Genomic DNA, 16,889 nt, shown 5'->3' with positions numbered 1-16,889 from the left:
TGATTTTTTTATAAAAAAAGAGCAACTTTTACCCAAAATCAGGCAAAGCAGGCAGGCAGATTGAGTTGCTCACAGAATCATTCAGTGATCTATCTATCTGCCATTGGCTAGCTCAATCTCTCAAATTTTCTTGCCGTGAGTCTGCACTGAATAATAGAAACTTCAGTCCCAAGGGAGGTTCGGCTGTGCTTAAAAGCAGAGCCGAAGATCTAAAGACTAGCTAGAAAGCAAGAAAGCCAACCATTCCCTGCTTCCTAGCTAATCTAAATCTCCCGGCAGAGCAGAACAGATGATGGTCAGAAAAAGGAAAAATAGCAATTTAGCAGGCAAGTTTGCTGGGTAAGGAGTGAGTGGGCGGGGAGAGTTCCCGCGGGCCATGTGGGCGGCACAGCCTTGTGTTTCTGCACAGCCTGGATTAATTGCTTTGGGGGCGGTGCTCTGGGGTGAGATTTCTCTGCTATCGGATGACCAAAATTTTCTTACGGCCCACCGATTGGCGACCGCTGGTCTAGGTCATTGTGGAAATTAAAATAGTTGGCGAATGTACAAAAATCCTAGATATTTTGTGAAAAAGCAGGCAAATAAAAGGATACAAGCCTTAAAAGTTGCCCATGGATGTCATAAGGTAAAGGTTCCCCGCACATGTGTGTTAGTCGTTTCCGGCTCTAGAGGACGGTGCTCATCTCTGTTTCTAAGCTGAAGTGCCAGCATTGTCCAAAGACGTCCATGGTCATGTGGCCAGCATGACTAAATGCCGAAGGTGCATGGATCACTGTTACTTTCCCACCAAAGGGGTCCCTATTTTTCTACTTGCATCTTTTACATGTTTTTGAACTGCTAGGTTGGCAGAAGCTGGGACAAGTAACGGGAACTCACTCCATTATGCGGTGCTAGGGATTCGAACTGCCAAACTGCCAACCTTTCTGATCAACAAGCTCAGCGTCTTAGCCACTGAGCCACCGCATCCCCTATGGATGCCATAAGTTACCTCAAATGTTTGGTGGTTGACAGAGAAGAAGAGGATTAACCAACCTCCTTCTCTGACATCACAACCATGTGAAGAGAAATAAGAAAGACGACCTTGATGGAAATGTGCAGGAACTGTTTAGCTAGGCAAAAGAAGCTGAAACATTTTTTAAATGAGATAACATTAGGAAATGGCTCAGGCAGATGCCTCTCTAATTCACTGAAGTATAAGAAAAAGAAGGAGATGAGTACAATCATACTTGAAAGATTCTGATACTGTTGCCAGTCTCAATAAAAGTACATTGAACATTCCTGTGGGGTTGATTTCAGGATCTGATCTACTTAGTGGAGCTGACCTCTGGTCATACCTTGATACCCGGAATCAAAAGGAAGAGCAGAGAAATAAAGAAGGCAGAGACTTCTTTATTCTCCAGCAAAGAAGCTCTTATCCATCCCAACAGGAGGAAGAGTAACAATGATCCTTCCATAACAATGAATGGCCTGGGATGACCAGGAAAGTAGTGCACTTCACTTCTTCTAATGTGAAAGCCATGACTGTGCTGCTGCTCCCAATATAACAGCTCAAAACCCAGCTATTTAAATGCAACCCCACTGTTTAAATTATATTTTCACTCTGTTAATTGAGAACGGTACAAACCTGGATAGAAGCGGGTTACCCCTGTAGCACTGCCGAAGACTTGCCACAGCAGAGACGGGTCTTCTTTTCGGTTTTCCACAAACACATCCTCTAAGGCTTCTGTCCAATTCAGTTCATTGAGAATTACAGTGGCTGCAAAAGACAAGGGACAAGTTTAGTGTGCTTGAGGTCTAGAGATCTCTTTGACAAATACGATTGTTCTCTGCCAAGGAAAGAAGGCGAGTTGCTTTTGTGAAAGGATATATGCCCTCCATTAGCAGGATATATTCACTCCATTAGGAGAGCTGTGAAGAGTGACATCAGCTGAAGGATTGTTCCTGGCAATGCCCAGCATCTCCTGTGGAGCTGATTATCATCAATTTGTCACAACAACATAGCTGCATGCTGGCTATCTCTCTTCAGTGGGACCATTCCTTGACCTCTTGTTTATATTGCTTATTTACAGACCACCTTTCTATCAGAGATGGAATAGGAAGTGCCTAATAATGGCAAAAAAGAACTGAAACCAACTGAAAGCCAAATAAGAGCGTACCCCAAAAGAGGCCTCTTAAAACTTCATTAAATTAAAATAGAGTTTAAAATTCAGAACAGCCAAAACAAACAAACAAACAAAAAATCCCCAGTTCAACTCTGTAAGCTAAACACCTGTATAAAGGTAAATGCTTTTGCCTGCCATCAAAAGACCAGCCATGAAGGACACTATCAGCGCTATTATCAAGGTAATGATTTCATGAAAATACCATGCATAAATGGGTTTATATAATCAAACATCAACCGGTATGTATTAAGAGCAGTGATAATCAATTGACTATGTCTGAGACGAAGACCAAAGAGACATTGCTGGTATAAATGATTTAATGCATTAGATTTAATAACTACGTAGCCAAACATTATACAGAGAACCATGTGAGATGCTCTTAGACTAGAATAAGTTGAAGCTGAGACCTTTTGTTTGTTGGTTTTTAAAAGAAATAACCATAAAATATAAATCCATTTGACAGTGTGTACACTAAGGAATTAGTCCTCTGATACAATATAATTTGTGATGTGTCTCATATAATGTAATATAATATGATTGTAGCATAATATAATAATATAACATACACAGAGAGATTAATAAAAGAGGTTAACTGCAAAGTACCTATGAATGATCAAAATTTGAAATGAGTCCTACCACTAGATGTAACAATTTTTAGGGGTGCGCCATGTCCACCTGAGACCTGGAAGAGGATGGGGAAGTGCTAGCTGGTAACTCAACCCACATCATCTTCATGTATATTGACAGCACCCGAACTGAGAAGGTAATGTAGTATGGAAGTCTATGTGTGCCTCCTCCTTCCAGGTGCTCTCACACCACCAACATTTGGTAGTGCAACTGTAAGGCTTAGTAAGATAGTTTGCAACACTTTTAAAACATCAACAGGGTAGCTAAGGGAAAGGATATTTTTGTCTGCATTTTGAGGACTTGGAGCACTGTTAAAAAAATGTGGTCTTATCCCTTTTTTAATCCTGGTGATCCTGATTACTGCATCCCTCAGCTCTGAACTCACAGTTCAGAGATAAGTAAGTGAGCATTATTCATCATGCTGATGGAGACTGATGGAAGCTAGAATTCAAAACAAGTGAAGAACTCTAGAAATTCTCCTTTCCCCACTTTCACTAGGGATAAATCTAGAATGTCTTACCCTCTTCATGTCACACTGTTTCTAGTTCCCCAGTCCTTGCCCAGCACTCCCTATTACAGTCAGACATCTTTGACTGCATGACAATTTTATGGCCATCTTAAAGCCTTCCCAAGAATAAGAATCCATGTACCATGATAGACATTTGTCCCCTTAGTTCCCCATATAGATGGGAAATATTCTGTTGGCAGCCAGGTTTATCCCCCCCCCCCCGCCCCACCAATAAGCCAGTTAAAAGAGATGCCAAATGATAAAGGGACTCTACTGGGGTTATTCCCTTTCTGCATTCCTGGTGGCTTTTGTGTCTAATGCAAAAGGAATTAAGACGCTGACAAACAGAAGCTTTAAATTATTCAGCTATTAAGGAAAGCGATAAGCTCAAAGCAGCCTGACTGTATGATTAATCAGCTGGGGCTGGGATTTAAGCAATGTGTAGAAGAGAGACATTTGGTACTTGTCGCTGCCAGCCTGCTCTTTCTCTCTTTTAAAGGAATCTTCCACTCCCCCAAAAATGCCAGTAACAGTACTTGGGGGAGAGAAAGTCCTGGAAAGCAGCAGCTGAGAGGGGCTGGCGGCTGGACGATTGGGGGGAGAGATGAATTTTGAGCACAGGCTGGCAAGGAAACACCAGCCCCACTGACAATCATTGTTTGACTCAACCTCTCATGTGCATTTTAAAGAGATCACACGTCACTCTTCCCTGACAGAGGACATCGGTACTAAAAAGCAGTCAAGATAGACACTTGAAATATTTTACAAGAGAGCAGCAACTAGATTTCCATCATTTTATCACCAAGGAAATGAAAGAAAGCTTCATCGTGTTTAGTCACAAGTCCCAGATATTACAAAATATGTTAGCAGGCCCTGGAGTCATGCCCAAAAAGATGGATATAGGAGAGAATAGCACTCCACACCTTTGTTAGCTCACGCGAACATCCCTTCACCTTTCATCAGTCTCCTGACGCAACTCCTCCGGGAAATGTTCAAATGTATTATGTATGAATTCTGGGCCAATTTCCCACGTATTCTCTTGAATATATCAGTTGTCCCTTTTGGCTTCCCCAGCAGCTATACTGATCATTATACAAATATATTTCCAAGAGTATAAAGGCACGACTCGTCCATGTGTACCCACAGGAGGTTGAAAAGGTCAGATCTTTGCCCTTCACTATTGGAATGTGGTCCAGAAGAAATTCCTCATTCACAACAGTGCCAGAATATTAAAATAAAATGGGAGACTTTACTTTCATTAAGTATTATCATAAAATTATATCCAGTTATCATAGGTTCTTCAAGTCAGAATGGCTGTAAATGTGAATGTTTACACATGTATCATGTTACGGAGACATTGCCTCTAACTGTCTGGGGATGATGGGCTCAAGTCGTATTCTGAAAACATGTGGGCTGAGCTCTCTTGGTTGAAGGAACATTGTGAGCATTTTTCTGTTTGCAGCAGAAACTCCTTAGGAAAAAGACACTTGGATCAAAAAGCAATGGGAGCTTATATGTGTTCTCATCCTTCTGGAGCCCATCATTTCTTTGGCTCTGGGTTAGGCAAATGCTGGTTGTTGCATAAACAAATGTCATGGCATACTTTGAGAAACAACATTTAATCTGCTGTGTGCATTTAGTTCTATGTTATCTTTACTATTGTCTGATTCAGGGGTCTTCAAACTTGACAGCCTTAAGACTTGTGGACTTTAACTCCCAGAATTCCTCCTCCAGTCATGTTAGCTCAGGAATTCTGGGAGTTGAAGTCCACAAGTCTTAAATTTGCCAAGTTTGAAGACCCTTGGTCTGATCTAACCCCAAAGGATCATTACAGATCATTTACTTGACCAGGAGACAGAAAAACCAGTGCTTGTTCTTAATTCTGTTTAAAGAAATCTACTAACTTTCTTCTAATTGTGACAACAGTTCTGGTAAACACAGTTTCAAGGATCTTTGAAGATTAGGCATTTCTGCTGGCTAGATTCCCAGTAGTACTGCTCACAAATAATTATTTAGGGGTTGGCTTCTTGCTCGTTCCAATTCTTTTTTGGAGTGAAGTAAACAGAAAGCTGGTAAAAGCGCTTTCGGTTAAATGTTTGGAACAGGTATTTCTCTATGTTCCAGTTTAATGGATTGTGGAAGCTCTACTCTAATGCAGCCCAATGCCTGTCATAAATCTGTTATATATTGCTGGACGCAATCCAGAGGACACATTCTGGTTGAATCAATATGATTTTTTTTCTCTTCTAACAGTTAGCAATTATTAAAGCTACATGACCTGAAGACGTATTGGAATCCAAGGTGGAACTGAATCAAATATAAACTAGAACACATGGAACCCATGGGACAAACAAGCAGCTCCGATCAGAGGATAATACAGTATAGAAAGCAATCAGGAAACTGTTACAGATGCTGCAGTTTACCAGAGTATGGAGTGCCCTACCTCATCTTGGTGCCAGCTAAAAGTGTTGTAGTCCAGAATTACCAGTAAGAATGCCAAACCAGCCAGCAGTTTGGAGAACACCTGATTGGGAAAGGCTGGTTTGAGAAATGTCATATTCTAGAAATGGTAGAATGAGGAAGATCCAACAGTTCCTTTGACCTTACATCTTGAGTAAAAGTTGCAAATATCTCTGACACAGCTGGAAAACAAGATGCTATATTTCTAAGTAAAATCCACATACGGTATATCTGATTGTTAAAACAACTTGTTCTGCTGAAATAGGAGTGGATAAGCAACGGAATTGCTGTACTATTGACTACTGTAGGAAAACACTGGTTATTTGACAGCTTCCCCCACCCAAGAGTATATGAGAAACAATCTCATGAGAATTTGTTCCATGAAAGTTTCTTTTTAGTTATCTAAAGTTGCAGCAGAACTCGTCCAAATGTTGAGTACATTTTTTGCCTGAAGGATACAGGATACCCCAAACAGCAATTGACATCTAAAAGCTTTGCAAGGGTTCAGAATCTCGGCAATGAGCCTCAGTGCTTCCATTGCTGCATTTTCAAATATTAGATTCTATTTGTGCCTCATTTCCCTTAATAACTGTAATGTTCTGCCTGGTAGGCTGGATTTGATGATAAAGCTGTTAGTATTAGGCTATCAGTCACTGTACTGTCATGGCTCTTTTATAACTCTTACAGATAAATAAAGGAGCCCTTAACATTTAAACAACATCAGCACAGTTTCTTCCATTTTGGGAGAAGGATTACTGTATTATTTCCGCGAGGTTGTTCAGGTGGACAAAACACAAATACATTCCCTTTCCTCCCTCTTTCTTTTTCATACATCAAGGACCTATGGGGTGAGGAGAAAACACTTTTACCTCCTCAAGCACCTGATGTAATTCACAACCTCATTTTTTTCAAAGATTCATAACTTGCATAATATTCACAGGGTTTAATATGATATGCAAATAGGAACAAATGGGTTTATTTGGGGGTTTCTTAATGTGACTTGCTTAAGCTGTTAACCAGTCCAGAGGCTACAGCAGATAAAAAGGAGAAAGAGGAGAAGTAGAAGGAGCAACAGTTAAGCAGAAACATTATGTATAGTTTGCAAATCTGCACAACTGACTCTTATTTCTTGCTTGCTGAATGGACTATTAGAACAAACAAACCTTAATGCAGTAAAGCAAAGGAAAAAAAACCCTCCACAAGTCCAGGCAGCTCTGCAGTTAGTTTGCTTCTCATCTTCTTGTGTTTTTCAATCCCTTCCTGTCCCTCTAGTCTTTTCTTCTTAATATTTTCTAGATCTCATTTTAATACTTAATTGTCTCCCGATCATCATCTTCTGTTTCAGTTTCTCCGAATCCTTTTTAAAATGGGTTGCAAATATAATATGCATTCCATCTGTCAAGTCATCAAAATCATTAATAAAAATGTTGGACCGGCACTGGCTTTACCATTTGTAGGGGATGCAGCATATGGCAAAGTTATAATTAAGGGTGAATAACAGAGTCAGTATTTTATCTTGCTAAAAAGCATTATGTGGAAAACCTGACTGACCAAAGCCCTGATGAACGATAAAAGTCAACATCTATGATCCCATCTGGTGACAATCGTGGCATTCTGGCCATGACTTGTACTGGGACAGGAGTAATTCACAAAGATGATTACTTAATAAAAGCATGAAATAAAGAAAAATAGACGTGCTGATCATTTGGGAAACTGAAGGGAAGGGGGAGGATTTAGTAGCTCTGAATGAAAGTGACCTGATTTGTGGTGTAGAGTTCAGAAATAAATGTAAAGAGGCAAAGGGAAGATATAATTATGAATGAAAAGCCTAAAATGTACTTTCTGGAGCAGTGGTTGCCAACCGGTGGTCTGTGAAAATTTTTTGGTGGTCTGCAGAGAAATGTCACCTCCAAAGCAATTAATCCAGGCTGCGTGGGAACACAAGACTGTGCCGCCCACATGGCCCATGGGAACACAAGGATTGCGTCACTTGCATTGCGAACAACACAAGGTAGTGAGGGGAGGGGATTTTGGGGGGATTTCCCCAGGGTCTCTGCAGAAAAAGCAGAAGCACAGAGACCCTGGGAAAATCCCCCAAAAAGTCTGCAGGGAAATCCCCCATCCCGTTTTCCTACTGGTCGATCATTCTTTATTTCGGATTGCTGGATACTATCTCCAGCTCCGTTCTCAGCGGGAGAGAGAGAGAGAGAGAGAGACTTTTGGCTTCATGCAAAGAAAGCAGCAGAAGCAGCAGAAGTCTTGCTTTCTCTCCCCCAAACTCTGCCAGAAATGAGTCTTTGTGAGGCTTGACACGCTGGCACAGCCTCTTGGAGCAGGATGCCTTGCAAGGCCTCAAAGACTCATTTCTGGCAGAGTTTGGGGGACAGAAAGAAAGACTTCTGCTGCTTTCCTTGTGTGCAGCCAAAAGCAAAAGCAGCAGAGACCCTGGGAAATCTCCAAAAAAGTCTGCAGGAAAATTCCCCACCCTGTTTTCCTACTGATTGATCGTTCTTTATTTGGGATCACATATCTCTCGCCCCCTCCCCCGCAGAGAACGGAGCTGAAAAGCAGGTTAGTGAAGGAATGTGGCTGCCTTGGAGGAAGTGGAGGTGTGTAAGAGGCCTGTGTGTGTGTGTGTATGAGAGAGAGAAAGAGAAAGAGACAGAGAGAGAGAGACAGAGAGGGAAAGAGAGCATCACCGTCAGCTCTCTGAGGTTAGTTTGGATCTCTCTCTCTCTCTCTCTCTCCCATACACACAGTGGCGCTTCAGTGCTTGGCTGGCGGGGAGCCAGGCGAGGCGCATTGCTTGCTCTTTTTGGCTGCGAAAGAAGTGACCTGGGGGTCAGGAGAGGCGTGTGGGGAAAAAAAATAGGACACCCCTTGAAAAGATGGCTAGCTATTTTTTCGGGGGTCATTTTCCAAGAAACATGGTAGAAGGTAAGACCAACGGCAGGGGAGGAAAATCCTCCTTGGGGTGGCTTGCTGATGTTGATGGGAATGTCGGTCCCATATTCCAGTGCTGCAGTAGTCACAGGACTGGCCCTTTGGTCATCAAGGGCCAGTCTTGGACTACTGAAGCTCTGGAATATGGGTCCGATTTTCCAACCAATGTAAGCAAGCCACTGTCCGTCCAAATTCATATTAGTGGTCTGCAGGATTTAAAATTATGAGTTTGGTGGTCCCTGAGGTCCAAAAAGTTGATTACTCCTGTTCTGGAGTATTGTGTGATGTATACTTTGGGCATACATATTTGTTTACTGCAACATGACTAGTATTTCAAATTTTGACTCTAGGAAGCTTGCAATAAATGCAACAATAAAATTTAATAGTAGAAAAAGTACACCTATGGGAAAAGATTACTATTATTAAACTGTATCCATAAAGTGTCCAATTGCAACAATATCATCATATAACCTGCTAGAAAGACGTCATAAAAACCAGCTGCTAAAATATTCCCTTCATAAAGTTTCTTTAGAAAAAACTGCCTTTTGACAACCTGACCATCTTAACTTCAGGGGACAAGCTTTTCTAATGTTGGGGAGCCTCTAAATCATCAACTCCCTCTTACCCTATCACCCCTATATTTAGGACTCAAAATAGACTTACTCTGTTAGATCTTATTCCATCTCCATCCAGGGTGTGCATACAAAAATAGGAATTCATTGGTAAGAGTATATTTGCCTCTGATTGCTTCAATGAATGGTGACCACGAAAGAACAACAGATGGTTAAAAATATGGGACATTCTGAATGAATGTGATTCAGGACTGAGCAATGTCTAAGCAAGCATGAGTCCAACCCTTTGGTTGCTTAAAGTATTTGTGTATGCATGTATGTATATATCGCTTGTAATATTAATGTTGATAATAGTATTGGAGATGTGACTATACATGTGGATAATGCCACATTGTTGGCAGAGAATGATTTACAACAAATGTTAGACTGTATGATGCCACAAATAGTACTGATTTCAAAATTAATTTATCGAAGACTATGGTGGGTATGTTACATGAAGAAAATGGAGTAAATAACTAAAGTGATACAAATGGCAAAAATCAAGATTTTCGAATTTGTATTTATATAACTTGGTAGAATGCTTACTAAATATGGAAAATCAGATGAAGAAATTTTAAGGTGTGTACACATGCATAGAAAGGTAGCCTGTAATGAAGAATGAAAGTTCGTTGAAAGAAGTGAAAATTGCTCTGTAGAATAGAGTGCATGAAAGTGACAAAGTGAGAATGGTAAAATTAAGGGAATGGCAAACAAGAATTGTTATGGTAATGCCAGAAGAGAATGGGGACTGAAACAATTTGGCTCAAATAGGAGAGATATGGCCAAATGAAGCACACAGAGATAATTCTCCTATCAAGAGAATTAGTAAAGATCAAACTGCAGGAAACTAAACTAGGAAAACTAACAGCACACTTATAGAGTAAAAGTTTAACTAGTTTAAGCAAAAATTGCTCCTATATATGCAGTACAACACATCATGCAGCATGGTAAATATAACCACTTACAGCCTGGCTTCTAAGAGGGCCTGAATGCTTACTAAAGTTGTGAAAGAGCAAATGTGTAAAAAGGGGGAATCAGAAATCATTTTTTTCTATTACAGTTGCACAGTCAGTCCTTCCGAAGGATCTGGGATAGGCAGATCTGGACGTTTGATGGTGTTACAGATATTGTCGCAGGATGGAAGCTGTTCTGAGTAAAGCTGCCTTTTGCAAATGACTGAGGGTGAATTTGACAATGCCAAGGGTGTTCAAGTGGTGCTCCAGTTATGTTGGGATTGCACTCAAGGCACCTATTTCTATTGGTGCTACCTTTGCTTGCTTTTGCCACGGATGTTCTATTTCTATTTGTAGGTCTTTGTATTTTGTTATCTTCTTCAGTTCTTTCTCTTCTCTTCTGCTGTCACGTCCACTCTCCAAACTTTTTTTCTCTTTCTTATTGACAATTGTTAAGTCCGGGGTATTATGTGCAGTTGCCTGTCTGTTTTAATTCTAAAGTCCCAGAGCAATTTAGCTTCTTCATTTTCCATGACTTTCTCTATTTTATGGTCCCAACAGTTGTTGTTATTTTTCTTTTGAATGACAGTATTTTCTTTGGAGGTATTTTAACGTGTTCATCTATCTCACTTCATCTATTTTTATTTGCTTTGTCTACCTTTTATTTTACACAAACACACTAGCAATATAATGGAAAATTTAATTTTAAGTAATTAAAATGAAGATTCAAAATAGTAACTTTGCAGAGACAGTTAAATTGACAATTATCTACATTTATTGTTGACTAGAAACTCCATATAGATTTTGTGTGTGAATTGGAAAAAAGTGAACTTATTGCTTACGGTTTTGATGATTAAGAAAAAACCAGATAGTGGAAAGTTTGTTTTAGTAATCATAGAGTGAGTTATAATTTTGTATTTGTGCTTACAATTGCTATAAAGGAAATAAGAAGCTACTTCTTTTTATTTATTTCTATTTTTTCTTTTTCCTCATTTGGCTTTTTCTTTGTTCCCTTTCTGCTATCTCTTGACATTTCACTTTCGATTTGTTCTTGTTTTATCTTCTGTTTCAAATTCTTAATAAAACTTTTTTTCCACACTTTCCCCTTCCCCTTCCCTATTTCTCCTTCTTTTTGCTTTTGTATTTCTTTTGTATGTTATATCGTAAATTAATAAATTTGTTATAAACACGAAAAAAATCTTAATAAAACTGTTTTGAAAAGGAAGCCTGTATGTATTATTAAAGAGGTGTTCCCTAGTGTGAGGTTATAGACATTCCTGCCTCTTCTATGATATCAAAATAATATTAACAGAGATGTGTCATACAGAGATGTGTCATAAGCAGGAATTAAATTCAATTCCCTGCATGTTCCATTTTTATATTCATCAAAATGGTTATGACACACTGTAAAACCATTTTGTTTTGTTGTCTGCCATGTAGCAAAATGTTATGAAATGAGCCATCTTGCCTTACACAGCATAAAATAGAGTAAGACAAGAAATCATACTAAATATATGCGATAACTCTGGCAAGTGTATGTATTTCACACAGAAACAGATTGTGAGATAGCAGTACAATAAAGTATGTATGTCAGCCAAAAGACAGGATCTGTTCCCCAATTTCAGCATGAGCACTGAAAAAGACAACTCTAGGCTAGACTTGGGGGAAAAAAAGAAAACAGAATATACAAAGTCACATCAATATCACTCTAAGATTCATCTTATACCACAGAATAAAAATATGATGGCTGTTATATAAAAATAGGATACAGCAAAAAAAACACTAAAGCACCCAACACTACCCTCAGTCACATTTCTAAAGCTATCTTGTGATATGAAATGCCCTTGACTTAGGGCTGCCTATCAGCTGCCCTGTTCACTGCATGTGTCTTCCCAATGATCATTCTGATGTTCTTTCATAGAGAGACGACTTCCTTTTTGCAGACAGAACTATAATATCCCCTCAGTTGGAATCAGTGGGGAAACTGTATGGAGGAGGCGAGTTTCTATATCAGAGTTTCTTCTGAATCAGCAAACCAGGAACATTCAGATGTCGTGCAGCTGAAAACCTGACCTACTTATAGAATACTTTGTGCGCCAGTTGTGCGTATTCTGGATTCATGGACATCCACACTTTGGTTACACTTTGACTCCTGCAATGATACCACATGATGTTATTTTTGAATATTATTCAGAAATTATGTCTGGTCAAAAAAGCAGTTATGGGTGTACTTCAATAGGCACTTGTAAAATGCTACTATGTGAGCTGCCCTGGTTGCCAATGGGCTTACAGGTGCAATTCAAGAAGCTGATGGCATAGGACCTAATCTATTCTCCAATGATCTCTGCTTCTCTAATGAGGTCTGGCAGAATCCAGATCCCATCACTTATATCTTCTGTGATCCAGGAGTGATGCCTTTTTTTTGTTGCAGCACCTGCCCTATGAGAATAACATTTCCCCCAAATTTGGATGGCTTCAGAGATAGTATTCAGCAGGTTCTGACCAGTTCTGGAGAACCGGTAGCGGAAATTTTGACAAGTTCAGAGAACTGGCAAATACCACCTCTGACTGGCCCCGCCCCCATCTATTCTCTGCCTCCTGAGTCCCAGCTGATTGGCTGGGTCTTCGTTTGTTGCCCTGCACAGGAGAACGGAGCTGGAAAGCAGGTTAGTGAGGTGTGGAGGGAATGGGGATTTAACAGTATCCTGCCCCTGGAGTGGGGTAGGAATGGAGATTTTACAGCATCCTTTACCTGCCACGCCCACCAAGCCACACCCACCAAGCCATGCCATGCCCACCACACCACGCCCACCAAGCCACACCCACAGAACTGGTAGTAAACGTTTTTGAATCCCACCACTGAATGGCTTTCATATTGGCAGTCTTTGGAGAAAGGCCTAAAGACCTGATTCTTCCTGAAGGTTTGGGCTAGGAAATTATGTGATGCTGTTTTAAATGTGAGTTGCTTCTGTTGCCATGTATTTTACTTATTTCTCCTGAAAATACATTTGGAACCTCTTGTAAGCCAACCAAAGTTGCACAATTCATGGACAGCTACTGTATACAGATTGAAATAATTAAATAAAATAAACAAATCTTTCTATAGTTTTCTGTTTTCTACTTCTTTAATAAAAAAATAAAGAATCAAGTTTCTATTCTTTGTGTGTATAAAAGAACCTTTGAAACCGCACAGACAGTGCTGTTGGAAGCTTAGAAATCACAGTGAGGAATAATTTGCTAAAAACTGCTGATGGATCCCTGTTCATTAAATGCTGTTTGAGAATATGTGTGTTCAGTCTGCAGGAAAAGTAGGAAAGCAGATTCTGTAATCGGATTACGCTGGTGTTTGAGTTATAAGAAGAATGCAAAGTTTAAGAGCAACCAGCAATATTAGATAAATGAGACTAAATGGAAGCAATCTGGACTCATCAATCTCTCGGGGCAACATCAGCCAGAATCCATGAGTCGATGATCAAAATCACCTTCAGGCATCCTACTAAAATGACACATGAATAATATGTAAATATCCCATCATCTCTGATAGGAGATCATTGGTGTAGTTTTTTGTGGGCCCTAGTTTATACATTCAGAGGTATGAGATATTATGTATGGTTGTAACCCAAAGAACTAGAAAATGATGAGATCAGGGATAAATGAACATAGATAAATGAACACAGAAAGGGATAGATAAATCCCCTGGTCTATCTGTTTGAAAGGACAATAACAAGAGATTGTGGTGTTGTAGTTCAACACATAATGGAGAGTATCATATTAATTTGATGTAGATAGTGATAATTTTCTTCATTACAGACTATTCCCTAAAGGGTTGCTATGTATAACACAGGCATTCCTGCACTGGTTAGCTGTTTTTCAAAGGTATGCATTAAGAACACTTAATTTAACTTACAGGAAACAGTTTTGAACTTGCTGATGAATGACAGGTCAACTGAAATAAGCTACAGAATTTTATCCAGATTTTAGAGCAGAATTTTCCTTTTCAGAAATGGAAAGTAAATGTAAGAGGAATGTTTTATGCATCTCTGTATGCTTCTTCTGTTTCTTCTGAATAAGAAACAGGCATATACCACTAACCGACTTCCACAGTATTACAAGGGCCATTTCTTAATCACAGATATAAAAATTGCTCTAAATTGTGTTCCAGAATAACCTTTTTCACATGGAAAGCTGCTTGTGGAAGCCTCTAACTACAGTCATCATCTCCATGCAATCACAAAAGTTCGCACCACAAGGCCTGCAGTAGAACAAATTGCAGTGTCTACCTGCTGAGGTGCTTTTTGCATGAACACAGTTGCCATGGTAAGCAGTGAAAGCAGCCTCCCCTTGGTGGCAGGAACCTATTCTCTACTCTTGAAGATTACTGCTTACTTCATTTGGCCCACAGTGAAACAATTTTAATGTTCCTACCAATGTATTTTAATGTTATTTGATAAAGAAAATTTCCATTTTGAAAAATGGAATTTAGTACAGAATTCCTGATAGGTGGCCATATTCCATTTGGCTCACTAGTGACCAAGCTGAAGCAGGCCTTTAATGGAATCGATCAGACACTGGAGATGATATCACAGGGAGTTTGCTATCCAAGTATACCAGGCCTAAGTGAGGTGGGTGGGGAGGAGACAACTAGCGTGGCTACAAGTTTCTTCCTACAAGTCTATTAAAATCTACACAAACTCAACATGAAACTACCAAGTTTGTTGTCCATTCAAAGCAGATGTTAGAAGAGAAACTACTGGAGAAATTGATATTTTGTTTTCTTTGTTCAGCTATTACAGAGATTGAACATTACCAGTACATGTAACGTATTCTCAGCCTGAATAATGCAAATATAAAGCTATGTTTGATTGATTTAATATTTGATTGCCAGTAAGAAAACCATAAAATAAATAAGAGAAGGCACCCATAATTATATGTTGGAATTACCTTGGGAGATACGAGGAAGAGCTATAGCCTAGAAAGAGATCTGATAAAGGAAATCTAATTCTGAAAAAGCGGGGAGGTGGAGAAATGGTCTCAGAAGGAACCCTCCCTTTATACTTTTTTAAAAATCCACTGCCTCTTTCACTTCATCCACCAAGCATCATATTTTTCATGAAGATAACACCACACACTTCAGTGGAAATCTGTAACATATTTTTCACTCTATTTCAAGCAGATTTCATTTGGTCTTACATCAACTTTACATTTGTTTTGTTGGGAGTTTAATACCTTTTTATGCAAGGATTCATACTTTCTCTTCTTGCAGTCATTCTACTTTTGCTTTGGTTGCTTTCACTTCTTTCCTTTACTTTCATGTCCATTTTTTGACACTAACAGGAAAGAGCTGACCTGGATACAGAACTTCCCATTGCTCTTGTAATCTTCACTAATTTTCTCAGTCACACTTTTATTTTCATTCCTTTGCCATGTGTATATATGAATAATTTATACTGAAACACTGTGTTTGAAACAGAAAGATTATTCTAAGCAGATACTCATAAAATAGTGACCATTCTTATTTCTTTTTTGGGCCTCTGAAATGCCCAGTCATTATTATTTTTTTGGATTCTCCTACATTATTCACACCGATTCATTCATATTGCCTAGCAGGGTAATTTTCCCCTGGACTGCATTTATTCATAATGTTGCACAATTTTTCAGAGAACTCATCTCTGTTTCTTCCATTATCCCCTCTCGCTAGAGCATAATGTGCAACTATCTATTGTATGAATCTGTAGCTTGGTACACATTCATTGCAACTGTGACTGCATATATGTAATCCATTCAATGATAATTTTGAATTGGCTTTTGTTAAGGACAAACCACAATCTTAGTCTTTGAACAGAATTGCATTTTCAAAACTCTCACAGCAGTGTTATGAAACCCAATTCAAAATCTCCCTAATGTTATCCCTTGATTCCCCATTATGGATGGTAAACAGCAACCATGGATTTTGCAAGAAATACAAGCACAAGTTGTAATGAGATTGAAATGAATAAACTGTGCTTGTTGATTTACTGAGCTGAAATTTCTGTGCCACCTTCCTAGTACTCCACCCTCATCTAAGAATTTCAGCACCGAAGCAATGGAGGGGCACTATCGCTAGCTGGCACGCTAATTAAAACATTTATATAACACTCTCCATAGTCACCCGTCACTACACATGCTAATTGCATTTTAATATATTTTTTAATTTACCATGCTAGTTTTAATTAAATCTGTAATCACTTGCCAGAGAGGGGCGGGAAGAAGGCGTGGCCTAGATTCTTCCTCTTCCTGGCTGGGCAAAAGGACTGCTTTGAGCCTTCACATTTAGGCTGATAGTGGATTCCTCCATAAAGGAAGGAGCCCCAAAAGGATGGATAGGGGAGCCTAATGGCACAAGAAGAAGAACCTGTCCATGTGGGAAGAAGTCTGTCCAGGGGAAAACCTGTGAGAAATCAAGGTTTAATTGAAGCTTTAGAGAGTCCCCTTATCAAGCAGAATGATGTATAATCTTAGCGTTTTAATATGTTTCCATTAAAATCAGGCATGAGGCAAAAGATGATACACAGAGACCAGAAACCTCTTTGAACTTGACAACCTATACTATGTGAAACTCTTTTTTTAAAGTATGGCTTTCTCTCAA

The 16,889-nt window shown here is 39.4% G+C and overlaps 1 protein-coding gene across 2 annotated transcripts in view; it reads right to left on the bottom strand.

The window, feature by feature from the left end:
• The window catches only part of CACNA2D2 (calcium voltage-gated channel auxiliary subunit alpha2delta 2), a 681,501-nt gene that overhangs the window by 130,785 nt on the left and 533,827 nt on the right, over positions 1-16,889 (bottom strand). For both annotated transcript variants that reach the window (XM_087954963.1, XM_087954964.1), the window contains exon 7: positions 1,625-1,756. In XM_087954963.1, the coding sequence (XP_087811089.1) occupies positions 1,625-1,756 (132 nt within the window). The remainder of the gene's footprint in view (positions 1-1,624; positions 1,757-16,889) is intronic.

This window comes from Notechis scutatus, chromosome 2 (assembly GCF_049901735.1).
Source record: "Notechis scutatus isolate UNSWTSFEM ecotype Mainland chromosome 2, rNotScu1.2, whole genome shotgun sequence".
In the NCBI taxonomy this organism is placed as follows: domain Eukaryota; kingdom Metazoa; phylum Chordata; class Lepidosauria; order Squamata; family Elapidae; genus Notechis; species Notechis scutatus.
Note: the sequence above shows the minus strand (reverse complement) of the source record. Positions and strands in the feature narration are given on the sequence as shown.